The sequence below is a fragment of the Cygnus atratus genome, chromosome 7, assembly GCF_013377495.2.
Source record: "Cygnus atratus isolate AKBS03 ecotype Queensland, Australia chromosome 7, CAtr_DNAZoo_HiC_assembly, whole genome shotgun sequence".
In the NCBI taxonomy this organism is placed as follows: domain Eukaryota; kingdom Metazoa; phylum Chordata; class Aves; order Anseriformes; family Anatidae; genus Cygnus; species Cygnus atratus.
The window spans coordinates 18,100,168-18,115,630 of NC_066368.1; the positions used below are offsets into that span (position 1 = coordinate 18,100,168).

The following is a 15,463-nucleotide window of genomic DNA, read 5'->3' on the forward strand; positions in this document are numbered from 1 at the left end:
TGCCTGGGCACTGCTGGGTGCCATCAGCATCCTAATTTTCTCCAGAGGGATCCGAAAAGCATTTGTTTGGTACCTCCCTCCTTCACCAGGACATCTCCAGCTAATCCAAAGAGGATTTTTGGATCCCTCTCACCCAAGTGTAGAATCCAGTGTGCAGCATCAGTAAAAAATGGCGAGAGCAACACTTTCCCCAAACTGACTGCAGCAGTCTGGGAAAAAAATGTCCCAATCCCACATGTCTGTGGCAGCTCTGCAGTGGTGTCCTTTCTCAGGACAAGATTTTCTTGAAGGTGGAAAAATTAATATACCAGATATGGGAAAAATGTCAGCTGAAGGCCACTTTGAATCAAAAGCCTTTTCAGCATTTCCCAACAGTTATCGTCATATCTTAATATTTATTCAAAGATATAATGGTATACTGTTAAGTGCCTGATCCAGAGAAGTGCACTTCTGATTTCTCAGACTGATAGGGATGACTCAAAGCGATTGGAGTATCACATAGTTAAAAATTTAACCGTAAATAAGAAAGCTAGATAAAATATTTAGTTGCCTTGTCACATTTAATGACACCTTAACGATCTTAAAAGGAGGAGATAAATGCCATGTAATTATAAATCAATAAATGTGTAAGTAATTCTGTAAACAAACAACCTTCCACAACCATTACCTACCCACCATGTGTTAAAAATAATTATAGGAAATAAATATGAGGAAAGCATAGGGGAATGATTAGCATCAGAGAATTCTGCCGCTATCTGATGCTCCCCATGTGTCCTCAGCAGCCCCTCAACACCAAAACTTCCATGAGTTTGTTGCAGAAGTTTTGTGCAACTGCAGTTGTGCAGTAGGGATTGATCCTTTCCTACCCCCAAAGGCTTCCTGATATTTTTTGTAATGAATTTTGCCTATTCTCACTTATTTGCGGGAAGGGGAGAAAAGGATGTGAAAATGGAGACAGTGCTGGCAACCTTCCCCCCCAGCAGTGGAGTTGTTGGCTATCAGTTAGCCAATTAGTAGAGCTCTTCTTTCAGCAAGAAAGTATATGTTTTCTGGAACATGCATGACCACAGCCTTGCTACAGGTGTGTGCTGCTGAGTTTTCTCAGCTCCTGCCCCTTTTTTGCACCGCTGCATTCATGTGTGCCCCTCTCTGGCATCTCCTTTCTTTACCAGCTTTTTAGCATTCCTTTGCTTTCCTTGTTGCTTTTCCTGTGCCCACACCTGGGCTTCAATCAGTCTGTCCTCTTCAGCAGCAATCTGTCTCCCCTATATGCAGAAACTCAAGCAAATGAGCTGTGTCTGCTGATCAGCATCCTGAGAGATGGGAGTTAATAAGCTGCACTCTCACACAATCCATCTTCTCTATCTTGATACGTTTTGGATGGTGGGCAAGTTCTAGCAGATGTTTGTATGATGCCTAGCACCGTGACACCTGCTTCCTGATCAGAAGTCTCAAAGTACTACCAGAGCACAAGTATGTTATCAATGTTGCTCTTAATTGACATCATAGGGAACTTCCCTACCCCTTCCCCCCCCAGAAAAAAAAAAATAAAAATTGAAAAGGTGTTAAAGATGTGCAGAGTAGAGTATCCAGATTGATTCAGGTACATTGTAGGTAGATATCTGGAAAAAGAGTGAAGCGCTTATTGCAATCTGCATAGTAAGCCTCTTGTCTTAACGTGGTGGCATCAATTAGAAGTCAGGTTGTTGGGTGGTGTTGTTGTTGTTGCTTTAATTTGTTTTATTATGTTTGCTTTGTTTCTGGTATAATTCCGTAAATGAACTCTCAGGTGAGTGGTAACCATTTGTAGCACTGCTGGGGAGGTACTGAAGTTGTGAAGATTTACTGGGAAGCTGAATGTGTGCCTAGTTTTTATAAATACCCATAATCATCAAAATTTCTGTCTTCCACAAAGAAAATTTCAGTGGAGCAGTCTATCAGTCTTACCAGGAAAGCACTAGCTTTGGCTTTATCTGAAGATTGGACAGAGCCACCTTTAAGCAGAGAAGAAAGCTGAGGCTATAGATCAGCAGCCTTGAGATGCTCAATGGAGCTATTTTTATTGAGGAATACGGGGTTGGAAGGGACCTCTCGGGTCATTTTGAAACAAGTCAAAGTCATAATCGTGCAATTCTTGATAAATAGCCTCAGCTGAAGTCAAAACAAGCTGTTCTTTTCCAGTTAAATAGCTGACCTAGGGTGCAGAATGGGACAGGTCTTTATTGGAAAAAAATACAGATTAGAAATAACCTTTGAATCCTAAGAGCTGTACCAAATTAAAGAGCATTTACTTCCCCTGTATTTAAGAACAGCGTGGAGTTTAGCTGGCTGCCACACCGCTGACTGAAGTGCCTACCATGGTATGCAGCTGCTGGGGGTGGAAAAAAGGCAAAAGGAGGCTGAAGAAGTGCCATTTCCTACACTATGCAGTTGACACTTGTGCAGTTGTCAGCATCTTCGGGGCTCCTATCAAATACTGTGTCCCCTTTGAATGTGCTCCACTGTGTTTGGTGACGTGTAGGAAATGAGGTAAGGGGCTGGCAAGCCTGTGTTGGGGGGACAGACGGACGGACAACGTTGTTCAGTGGAGAAAGGGGGGGCCTGGCCTCAGCAAATATTTAACCTTACACATCTCATGGTCCATTGTACATGCTCTGTGGCAATGTTTCTCGCTGTTCTTAAACATTTTTCTTTTTTTCCCCCCTCTCCCATCCTTTGTTGCACCTTCTGTGCCCTTTCTGTTCTTCTTCAGTTGTAGTTCTTTTCTTCTGTTTTTATTTATTTATTTATTTTTATTAAAGGTGCAGCAGTTGGAGAAAAAGGAACAGAAAACGAGAAAATTAAAGCAAGAGGTTAACATATATAAACATAGCAAAAGCCTACAAATAAGGCTTGGTACAATCTTAAGGATAAATAAGAAATACAGTAAAACTGTCCTAGCAAGCTATGTAAATAGGGTGAATATAGGAAAATATTAAAACTGTCCTGGAGCTCGGTGAATAGGGTAAATGTAGCAAACATCCACAGTTCCATTACCTTTCAGTCTAAGCATTAATGGATTTTCTCCAGCTGTGCCTCGGCCGCTTTATACTTGTTCTTCATAAAATTCGTCTGCACGAATGTTCTCCAAGTGACTTTGAAAGCTGTGTACGTTGCTGTTCACAAGAAAAACAGAGTTTAAATTCCTATGTGTGAATAAATCTGCTCTGGAAGTGCGTCCTGGCATTCATACGCAGACTGGCACAAGTTTCTCAGGCCCAGCTCAACCATCATTACTGTGAAGGCAGTGAGTGGCACCTACAGAGTATGTATATGTATGCATTTCAATTTTACATTGATCCAGAAAGAAAATTCTTGTGTTATGCGCGTTTCTGTAGTGCCAAACAGGTAAGAATTTGTTGAATCCTATGCTTATTTATGCTGGTATTTAGATTTGAGCCAACTCCTTTGGGATAAACTACAAAAATCCTTTTGTGCAGTTCTGAAAGGAATTGCAAAGTCATCTTAACGTGCAGCTGTTTTAACTTTGTGTAGCCAGGCTGGTGCGGAGGAGCAGAAAGCAGCGGCGGTGAGAGCCCAGGCTGGGCACAGGGGCTGCGTGCTCCCGCTGTGGGCACTCTGCCAGCGTGCCTGCTTTTTCGTCTGAATTCGTTGCCTGCTCAAAACAACGCGTTTTCCGAGAGCCTCCAGGCTGCGCAGCAGGTTAGGTGGTGGTTCTTGAGGTGACGGTGATGCCCAGGTACATCAGTGCTGCAAGTCACGCAGCTTGACCCCAAACAGACAAGCACAAATGCACCCAGTGCTCCTCGGAGCAGCGATGCTTCCTTGCTCACATCGCCTTCGTTTCATGCTGTAGCAACACCGTTATTCAGCAAGTTTGTTTAAAAAAGGTCTTTGCAGTGGCAGGAGCGGTGGGCGGAGCGGGCAGTGAGGGCTTTGCTGTCTGCTCCCATGTTATAGAGGTCAGCAGCAGCTGGCTCTGCGCAGGGCAGTTGCTAGGCTGCCGTGGATTTCTGCGCTCCTTTCCCTTGCAGGAGGCACCACGTGGCGAGGTGCAGGATTAACCTGGTACTTTCTCAGTAGCTTCGCCCACTCCTTTTTGCTGCTGGCTGAGCAGGCAGGGCAGGGGAGATGCTCTCAGGGGGAGAGCATCTAATGCTCCTAGCATCTAATGCGCCTAGGGCATTAATGTCGGAAGCAGTCACTGCTCTGTGAGCTGCCAGGGTAACTGAGGCTTCCTTAGGTATCAGCAGAATTGGTTGCCACCTTCACCCTGCTGCTGCCTTCTGTGAACCCATGGCAAAGCATATTTATTTAGTGCTCGACTGAGCATTACCTGACAAAGGGTGCAAACAAATAGAGCTCTTTCATGAGCTTTTCTTTCGACCCTGCTTTCTTCAGCTAGATCAAGCAGCAGGAGCTTTTATGTGCGGATGAGGTGTGTTATAAGAGCAGCCAGGACTGCAAGTGGGGATCAGGCCTTACAGTGCTAAAGGTTGAACAGATAGATAATTTGGGTCTTATGCTGCACCAGAAAGACTGAGGAAAGATGCAGCACTAGAGTGAACTAAGGTAGGGTTGGGAAGGGAGGAGAACATGGTTCCCCAGATAAAGTATGTGCAGAGTCTGCAATCTGTACTGTCCATGGTATAGAAACTTAGAAAACAGCATCAGGGTGTGAGCCAGTGAAATTTTCTAACCTGGGCATAAATCTGTTAGAATGCCATACTAAGTGCTTATTAGGCACGCACAGCGAGAAAGCAGGTGATTATTTAACTTAACAGCTTAGCTATTAGTTCTGTGGTATGACAGGCACAATACTCCCTGAAGGGAGCGTGAAGTCAAGGAGACGGTTTGCACGGGTCCTGCTGTGGGAAGGTTGGGTGGCCTGTTGTTGTGTTTGCCAGGCAACTCCTATAATGGCATTGTTTTCAGCTGCTGGTAGCCTCGTTAAATGTTTGCTGTTCACGTGTGTGTGTGTGTTAGCAGGCAGGGATCTCTGAAAATAACAGCAAGTGATCATGTAACCAAATACCTAATCAATATTTGCTTAGCCTGATATGTCATCAAATTCTTCACAAGTGTGCTAACATCCAGCAAAAATGCTAACTGGGGTCTCAGACCCTTTTGAAGCTTGCCTGGGAAGCTGGATCAGGGACCTAGGCTGGGGACCAAGCACCCTGCTCTTGCTGTACATGCATTAAAAATAGCTAGGACTTTCCATTTCGAGACTGTTGAATCCTCTGAAAGATTGTGTGTATATTTCTACTTTATTACAACATACTTAATAAATCAGGGTTATTGTTATCTCATCTGACATTTCTGGAACTTCCTCTTCCACCCTTAATAACCAGAATTTGAAATACAATTTTCATACCTCCAGGAGGGGCAGCAAAATATATTGCTCAGATCCAAAATAAGAATCCCTGCCTTGCCAAGATACTACAAAAGTGCTGCAGAGGTATGTCTGAGTCGCATAGGATCCCTCTGTGGTGTATAATGTGCTTATCGCAAACTCCACCAAACTGCAGTACTTGTGATTGCCAGCAAAACTTCAAGCAAAATCACTGGCACTTTATCAGTGTGTTGTTAGTTCAGGCAGCTGACATGGATTGTCATGGGCTATTCTATAACCCAGGCATTTGAACGTAACATATTAAACCTGTAATAAATCCATCTTTGAGGCCCCTAGTGTTGGATGCAAAGTGTGATTGCTGCTTGGTACTTGCTGTGCTTGTTCAAATGAATTTGTCAGGGTGATGTTGCAATTGGAGGCTTCGTTGCCAAACCAGGGTATAATCTGTCTGTGACACTCTGGCTTCATGCTAGATTGGGTATCTGCTTTTCTTGTGGCTAGGTTAGAAGCAGGTATCTATGAAAGTGTTGAATGTTGTTTTCCATCTGCATAGACAGGGAGACAGGGATGTGGTTGTTGTTTGCATCAAATTGTACTATTTTTTTATGCCCTGGTCGTTTACTGATCCAGAATGAAGAATCGTGTAATGACACAGCCTTCACCATCAGACAGTTGCTGCTTGGAGCTATGCAGACAGGGATGCAGAATTGACCCTATTAGTTAAAAAATCAAGAATGAGTCATTAGTTCAAGTCAGCGCACTCCAAAAGTAAAGTACACCCTGCAAAATTGTGTCATATGGGTGGATTCAGCACTTAAGATGTATGGTCTGCTCACAAATCTGCGGTGCGTGCTGGAGGGCAAATACAAAATGTGGGCATCAGGTAGCAAGTCCATGGATGTGTCCTCTGTATCATGTGCCTGGAATCCTGTAACCTTTGATTGCACGCTTTTTCAGCTTCCCTAATGGTCTTTTAACATAAATTTTGTGAATAATACTATACTTCCTTGCCAACACACATACTTTCTTATCTTACTGCATTAGCCCGTCTGGTTTACCTTTCCTCCTCTATTTGTCTGTGCGCTTCGTCAAGGCAGAGTGTGTTTTGTTTGTGTCAGATTTTGTTTCAGAACATAGTGAGGAAGAAGTGTGTGGATATGCACTGGTCCGTGTAGTGCTGTTTGTTTGTCTTGAAGCAAATAGGTAAAGTCAAAAAATGGACTTTATACTTCAAGGAAAAAGTCACAAGGCTTGTGAGGAGGTCAGTGATGTCGTCTGGATCATGTGGACATCTGCAAAGGCTGCTTAGAAAGCTATGTCAGCTACATAGGCAGATTTTGCTACATGTTGGAAAGTTGTGTCAGAAAATGAAAGCTGTCCCGTCTCCACTCTGAAAGCAATCGAGCACCTTGAAGATGTAGTTTTGACATCTTAAACTCATTTGGATCTCCTTTGCTTTGTGTGTTTTATTCTTATCAGCTGTGGGAATGAACTTGTAAAGCTGGGACCCTTTACAGTCACTTAAGAGCATGCATGAGATACCAGGTTTGGAGCTGCTTACAAAAGCTGTGATAGTTGCAACTATGAACTCGTTTGATCTTTCTGAGCTGCTGTGACCATTGCTACCTGATCCAAACTGTGGCCATGTCAGATGTCCCATTTGAGATGTGACCTATCCTTTCTGTAAAGAGTGAAGCACTTACATGATCAGACAGAGTGGAGCAATGTGTATCTTGCCAGAGCCATGGAAGTGATGAGTAAACTGGTCATTAGAGATTTTCTTTTTATCATAAGTGAGCTCTCTTCTAATTCATTAGTGCGTGTTATATAGGGATAGTACTTCAGGCTGCAATGAAGATCCCTATTGTGCTAGACACCATATAAATACAGAGAATACAAACCTTGCAAAAACCTTATTACACTGTTTAACTTACAATGAAACAGATGTTTGGGACAATAGAGGAGAAGAGTATAATAAAAACTGCATTAGTGCATGTTCTAATGCTTATAGTTGGCATAGTTTTGGTCTCTGAATCATTAAAAGCTTTATACAAATATTTACTTGTAAATAAATATTAGCAAAGCCTATTATACAAAGAGAAAATAGGACTTCTTTCCAAGTAGTATACAAGATTTTTGGCCTCAAGTAAAATAAGTGAGAGCTTACAGTCTGAGGAGCACACAGGCACAAATAAATGGTACTTGAGGAATACACGAAGACCTGGCTACGTTTAATGGTAGTCTTTTCTGCTTATGGGACTGGATGGTAATTTCGTATAATTTTGCTATCTTTTGTGTTTTTTTTATCCACTGATATTTTTCAGGGATACTATTTCAAGCATACCTTCACTGCTCAGAAGTGTTGACAAACACACACGTCATTGTGAGGCTACAAATGGTTCAGGTGCCTCATACTACAGTCCTTTTGGACTTAACTTCTTCCTTTGAAAACTGCATGTAGTTTTTCTGCTCTTAACATTTGTAGACTGACTTACCTTATCCTATAGCTCTTGATTATGCCTTGTGCGATCAGCTTTGAAAGCCAAGAGGGTAGATTAGGACAATGCTTCTTACTCTTTTTAAATCAGAAGACTACCAAACCTTTTTAAAAAAATTAAAAAGACTCTAGTGATCCTCCTGTACAGAATTGTTTCAAGGTATCATGTATAGCCTAGAAGAAATGAAGCTCAGCTGTGGGTTTTTTGTGTGTTTTTGTTGTTTGTTTGCTTGCTTGCTTTTTTTTGGCATTTCTGTTTTCTCCCAGTTTGTTCACTTCTAAGTTTGGCAATGTGTGTACATTTTTTTTTCCAATAATTTTGTAAGCTTTTTGCAATGCACCTTCTGATATTTTGGGGGAAGGCAGCTTGTGAATACTTCTCAAAGGCTCACCTGTGGTGATATTTAGGGCCAGCTCTGGGTAACCTTTCTGGTTTGGGTCAGAGAGCTCTGTCCTACTCTGATTTTTACAAGGAATATTCACTTTTCATACAAAGGTGAATTCTTTTTATATGAATCATAGAATCATAGAATATCCCAAGTTGGAAGGGACCCATAAGGATCATCAAGTCCAACTCCTGGCACCACACAGGTCTACCCAAAAATTTTAGACCACATGACTAGGTGCACAGTCCAAACACTTCTTAAACTCTGACAGACTTGGTGCATTGACTGTTTCCCTGGGGAGCCTGTTCCAGTGTGTGACCACCCTCTCAGTGAAGAACCTCTTCCTGATGTGTAGCCTAAACCTCCCCTGCCGCAGCTTGACACCATTCCCATGGGTCCTATCACTGGTGATTAAGGAGAATAGATCGGCGAATTCCACATTGTATTCCCTTAAAAGTGAATTTTGCACTAAACTGTGTACCGGGAAGTATAGCTGCTTTGAACAGAGACTGCAGTTTAAAATAAAGGCCAGGCCAGGGACTAGTGTGTGCTGGTGGAGCCCCACTGAACGTAACTGAGCTGCAGTGGCGGGCGCCAGCAAAGTGAGTTGGCTGTACATGCTGTGACATCTGTGGGGAAAAGCCTGTCGTGGTAGGATGCAACTGCTGAGGAAATTACCCTGAGGAAAGGGATACCAGACACGGGGACAAATTCTGGTGACGTGGTCTTGCTTCTCACACATTTCAGTACACTGCGTTTGAAAGGAAAGCCTCACCTTTATGTACCAAAGCCGCACTTCCTAGCCAGGCAGTGTGGTTTCACAGCTCCGTACCCTGACCCCTGTCTGCCTGTTTTTCTTCCCTTTCTGCAGATGGCGAGCAGCCCACGGGCCGGGCTGCCCCAGCGAGCAGCGGTGGCAGGAGCCAGCCCCTGGCCCTGAGGTGGGGAAGAGGAGCGTCGCCGCACCGCGCCATGGCCCCGCGCAGTGGCCCACCTGATGGCGGCTGGGGCTGGATGATCGTTGCCGGCTGCTTCCTGGTCACCATCTGTACCAGGGCCGTGACGAGGTAAAGGGGCTGCTGCTTGTCTCTCCGGCCTGCTGTGGCACCCCTTTCTTTTTTCCCCTCAGAAATATTTCTCAAAAATGGAAAGAAGAGGAATAGACCACTGCCTTGCACAAACACGATGTATGTGTTTGGGGTGAGATGGCTTCCATAGCTGCTGCTGGGCCGCTTTGTTGTCAGCTGGAGACAGAGGAGCCTGGTTCCTGTGAACGTGGATGTTAAACTGAGAGACAGGCACCCTGGGGAGGGAGAGGCACTGGCACAGCATCTTCTTGGACAGTCAATATAATATAAATGCAGTGTTTCCTACTAAAAAAAATACATATTTTAAAATAAAGCTGCCAGGTTTAAGGATCTGAAGTCTAGGATCTTGGGATAAATAGCACAGAAGTGGCATGCAAATGTCGACACAGTGTAATCTCTCTCAATTAGTTAAATCTATCTGAATTAGGTTCTAAATCAGCCTGATTCCCCTGTTAGGATCATAGCTGGACGCCATTTTGTGATTCCATTGTTGCCAGTGCAAAGCAAGGATTCTTCCCTGGTTGAATCACACTAACCAAAGTGCTTTATATAAAGTACTGTTGGGATTACTAAACTTGCATGTGCCATTTGATGTTTTGTCTCATGTATTAATTATCTTCATTTCCAATACCCTTTTGCAACTGTTTAAAAATGTCCATCCAGCTGGGATCTAGACAAACCACAGATTTAATTTTCCTGGGAGCTGGAGAAGACCTTCAAGCAGGTTCTCTTTATTGCTGAAGAATGAGACTGCTTTCTGTGAGGCAAATATCCCAGGTTTAACAGATTGTTGTTCATGTTGTCTTTCCTAGGTGCATCTCCATTTTTTTTGTGGAGTTCCAGGCATATTTTGGGCAGGATTATGCCAGAACAGCTTGGATCCACTCCATTGTCGACTGTGCCACGATGCTCTGTGGTGTGTATTACACTTTGACGACAAGTGTGACTGCTTTTTCTTCAGCTCCATCTGGTTTTGGCACACCCATCAGCCAGTGGAGTAGGCTGGGAAACATGGTTGCTGCGGACTCTCTGGGGTCTGGTATAACCGAGCTGCTTCCCTCAGCATAGTTGGGCAGGAAGGGAGTGTCTTCATACTACAGAAAAGAAACAGAATTTTGTTTTGTCAAATGATCTAAGTTTCCAGAAATGTACTTTTGTCAAGGTCTAGTGGGACAAGTTGTGTTTGAGAGCTGCTAACTGAGCACGTGTTTCTGTTGCCTATTGATTGGAATCATATTTGAGAGTTAGCACAGTCTGTACTTCTAGCCTTTGAATCGTGTCACATCATCATCATTTTAGCAGACTTGTATTTACAAATATTCTTTTCCCTTAAAAAGAAGTTTTGTGCTACTAAGAATAATATGCATCAATTCAGCAGCTGTATTAAAGTTTCTTATGGATTTACTTCAAAATTATACAATTAGGTGAAAATTCAGGCTTTAATCCTGCCATACAGGGGTTAATCCATGAGAATAGCCATGAGGGCATAGGGACACAGCCGAATTGAGACATAGCATCTCTTCTGCATCAGCCAGGTTATATCTTGAAAAAAGATAGATGAGGATAAGCTTGTCCTGGCATTGCAGGTAGCAGAGAAGGAGAGGGCTGGTGATGACACCCCCTGGTAGAGGCAGGGTGACCTGGGAACAGTTATTGTAGGAGAAGTTCAGGACAGGTTTGGTGGCTCTGGAGATGGTCCGAATGATGCGAGACCTCTTACACCTAAGTCTGGCACAGAGCCCGCAGGAAGGACGCCTGAAGTTTCTGAAGTCTGAAGAGCAGATTGCATGTTGGGGAAGGTCTCTGCAGTTGTAAGAATGGAGTAAAGAACAGCGTGGGCCGTATCCGGTTGTTGCTGTGGCCTCTCTTGACCCTGAAAACTTCAGAATAGCTGTGTCCCGTAATGACTTTGATCTGCTGAAAAAGCTACTGTAAACTTTAGTTTTATCCTGACTTTCAGGAAAATAATTTTAGAAGGTTTTTGATTCTCACACCATTCTGATAGGAAGGGATGCTGAAAGACCACCCTGCATTGCTGTGATCACCACTTTCCCCTGCTTGCCTGCTGTGTTCTTTCCCTTGATGTTAGTTGCAATGAACTATGTCTGAGGACTTGCTATTAACTACCAGCTTTATTTGTTTCTTTGAAGCCCCACTTGGGAGTTTAATCAGTAATCATGTATCCTGCCAAGTTGGTATCATGCTAGGAGGGCTGCTTGCATCTACTGGACTAATTTTGAGCTCCTTCGCCGCCAGCCTGGAACATCTCTACTTATCATTAGGAGTCCTTACAGGTAGGAGGCACTCAGCTCCTTTGGTCCAGTCAGGAAAATGACACAGGAATGTTAAAAAATGATAGTCTTTCCTTTTAAGAGTGGTGATCTCTTCTCCATGTCATATTGCCACAGCAGTGGTCAGTAGAGATACTGAGGCTTGTTCCCCTCATTGTAAAAAAAGGGGCTCTTGCTGCAGTCAGTGGGTCTTGTACAGCCCAAATATTGCATGCTGCAAAAGCATCTCTTTAACGTTGTTAGAGAGAAGACTATGGGAAAAAGCTGTGAAATTATGGGAGGTCAGGAAAGATGTCTGCTGCAGGAGATACACATAAAATTTTCTCTTTCGCCTGTGATTTGTGAGGATTTTGTTATGGTAGTGGTTCTAGAGTGCCGCCAAATATTTGCATATTAAAAAATGAAATTTAAATCAAAACAAAAGGACTAGGTGGGCAGAGTAGCCCTGGGTGAATACCTAGTACCTCAGTTGTGGACTTTATTTTTATCTGCATTATATTCCCTTTGAAAAGCGAACACATCCCTGGCTGATAGTATTGTTGTAGCAGCTCCTCCATTTGCGTTCAGGTATGTTGATAGCAGATATTTTTGCTCTGTCCAATTATCCTGTGTTTGCTGTGAACTGAGGAACGTTAGTGGTGCCTATGGTCACACTGTCATTCCTTCATTATTAATACTGACCTGGTAGCCACGGTGATATAAGCCCTTGTACTTGGTCCCCTGCTGTTTAGTAAGGAGGTGGTGGAATTACTGCAGTTCACATGCTGCCAACAGCTTATTTAAAAAAAAAAAATCCGTATTGTAGTGCATGTAGCTCCTTCATTACAATGTTAATCTGTTGACAAATGTGTTCATAACAAATAAAAAGGTTCCTTGTAATTCAAAAGGGCTATGCCACATACCACCCTAATGCCGCTGAGGCTTCCTTAGTGAAAACCACAACGAATATTGGGGTGGAAAAGCAATTGCACTTTGTAGATGGGGCTGTAAAGAGTCCATTCTGCGAGCAGTTAACTTCTAGTCTGTAGGGAGTGATTAATGTAGAGATAACTGTTGGTAAATGCTAGTGGTGATGCTCCAACCCAGAGAGGAGGTAGGAACATAACTGACAAAGGTCCATAAAAATGCTGGACTTGAAACTGAAGAGTGAGGCAGAGATGAGAAGGGGGACTGACAATAGGTAGCAGAGCTCACCCTAGAAGGTGTGGAAATATTTTCAGTCACAAACTTTGCATTTCCACTTTTCACTGGACATTTTTGGCTTTTGGGGACCTATTTCTGCTGCCAACTCATTCAAAATAGAGTGTACTTGCCACAGCTGCTCTGCCGTCTCCTTCCCTTGCCCTCTCTAATCCACTTAGCGCAGCGCCTGCCCAGCACAGAGGAGGCCTTTGAGGAGAACCTTGCAAGCCGGTTATGGCACAGGTGATTACCTCCATGGCTGGCAAGTTCTGCCAGAAGCCATGGGGACCCTTTTAACCCGAACGTAGGATGTGTTCCAAAACCCTAGTCAGGAACACGTTTCAGTGTCTGATTCAGAAATGCATGTTTTAGTATCGGTGCAAGTATTTGATGGTTAAAATCTCTCTGGTTTCTGCATCAGAGACCACAGTCTCTTCCAAGAGATGGATTTTATTTGTCTGCTGACTCGGACATGGCTTTGTCTTTTGAGGCTTTTTTCCCCTCTGTACCTTTACCCAGGGATTTATAAATGCTCAGGACTCCAACCAGCTGCTGCATTGAGTTAGTTTAGCTGACTAGAACATGTTTAGTGCAGGATATCAGTGACAGAGTCTAACTCCTTGTGCTGCCTTTGAGACCTGAAAATTAATGGTTGGGTTTGCACTAGACTGAAACACAAAGCATTGCCTCACCAGACCAGTGTGCCCCACATCGGTGTCTGTGCAGGCTCTGGGATGAGACCTCATCTGGTATCCATGAGTCCTCATCTGGTATCCAGGAAAAACTGACATGCTGTTTTTCTGATATTCATTGATAGTCCTTGTTCTTGTTGTTAAATGCACCCCATCACTCCTTTCTGAGCCTTGTTATCATAGATTTATAATGATCCATTAGATTTGTCGAGTCAGTGACCCTGATGGTGGAAGAAGGGAATCATCCTGGTTTCTTTCCACACTGTGACTGGGCTGCATGTCAGGAAGAGCTTCCTATTCATTGGTGCTGATGAAAGTAGGCTGTGTGGTTTGATTTAATGTGTTCCATATGTCGTGCTCAGAATTAAGCCATCTGCACTGTGCTTTCTCTTCTAGGACTTGGGTTTGCACTCTGTTATTCTCCAGCTATCGCGATGGTGGGCAAATATTTCAACAAGAGGAAAGCGTTGGCTTATGGGATAGCCATGTCTGGAAGCGGAATTGGTACCTTCATCCTGGCCCCCGTGGTCCAACTCCTAATTGAGCAGTTTTCCTGGCGTGGGGCATTACTCATCCTGGGAGGTTTTGTTCTAAACCTCTGCGTCTGTGGTGCCTTGATGCGGCCTATCGCCCTTAAGGAGGACCGTAAAACTGCTCCGGGGCTTCTTGAACAGGAGTATGTCCCTGAAGCTCAGAAACAAGACTTAAAGCGAATGTCCGTCTGTTCACCTTTAATCAAAGCATGGTCGCATGAGTGTTTATGCTACTGTTCATGGAAGGAATATGACTTTTTGCTGATGCCAGGCTTCATGGTGCTAGCAGTGTCAGTTTTATTTATGGCGTATGGCTGCAGCCCTCTCTTTGTCTACTTAGTGCCTTATGCCTTGAGCGTTGGAGTGAGCCATCACCAGGCTGCCTTCCTCATGTCCATACTTGGTGTCATTGATATCATTGGTAACATCACCTTTGGATGGCTAACAGACAGAAGGTAATGGCGTACGGCTAAGGAAATGCAAGCTTTATCCGATGGGAGGCTAGATCCAAGTGGGGTGTAATGCACGTAAAAGTTAACATTATCGATGTTGTCTGTAGCACCTGTCACTTTTCCAGAAAAACAACGAACAATCAAACTTTCAGAAATGCTTGCTGTTTAATGGTTTTGTCTCTTTGGAGTTCATTGGCTTCTACTGGATCCTCCCCCAAACCCAAGAAATGATGTGTTTGTGAAAAGCTAAAAGCTCTTGCATTTGACTATGGAAATGTAACCTCTTGCCCAAGGTACATCAAGCATGATCCTCTGTACGTAATCCCTAGAGGATGATACTATTTGTGCCTTTCCATCTCTTTTGTGCTGCTGGAGAGATGCAGAAGTGATGGAAAAGGAACAAAGGTCTGGCCTACCACTGTCGGGCATGTACTCAGGACTGACCTAAAACTGTTATACACTTCCCAGTATAAGAGAACTCACCATGCTCTATTAACTCAGCCAGTCGAGACATCTGTGTGCGGCATCTGGCTAAACTAAGAGATGTTTTGGTTCTAAAGAACGCAATATTCTTTGTGCTTATTTGGTTTGTAGGAAAAATCAGTCATTGGTTTTGTGGGGCAGGGAGAGAGGAATTGCCATCTCACTTGGCTAAACTAACTCCAGCATTTAAGGGCCGATGTGAAGCTGAGACAGATGTACTCTAGCATTTTTTGCATAATACTGAGAGCACCTTTTTGAGCTGGAAAGCCCCTGAAATACTGCTTTGAACACTGAGACTTCAGAGGGCTGCAAAATCCTAGCAGCTGAGCGGCTCCTCTCACTAGGGGCAGGCCTAAGAACAGTGTGGGGTGCTGCTCTCCAGGGGTTTTTGCAACTGTAGCGGGGTATCTTTCCTCAGCCAAGCTCCTCACTGGTTGAGCTTTTCATCTTGAAGACGGGGTAATAAGTTGGACTTAAATTTGAGCAATATGAAAGAGAGAGAG

The 15,463-nt window shown here is 43.7% G+C and overlaps 1 protein-coding gene across 1 annotated transcript in view; it reads left to right on the top strand.

Annotated features, from left to right (window-relative positions):
• Positions 1-15,463, top strand: part of SLC16A12 (solute carrier family 16 member 12) — a gene marked incomplete at its 5' end in the record, with an annotated part of 31,556 nt that overhangs the window by 13,804 nt on the left and 2,289 nt on the right. Inside the window, 4 exons of the mRNA XM_050711970.1 lie at positions 9,111-9,306; positions 10,140-10,243; positions 11,478-11,621; positions 13,889-14,480. Coding sequence (XP_050567927.1) covers positions 9,111-9,306; positions 10,140-10,243; positions 11,478-11,621; positions 13,889-14,480 — 1,036 coding nt within the window. The remainder of the gene's footprint in view (positions 1-9,110; positions 9,307-10,139; positions 10,244-11,477; positions 11,622-13,888; positions 14,481-15,463) is intronic.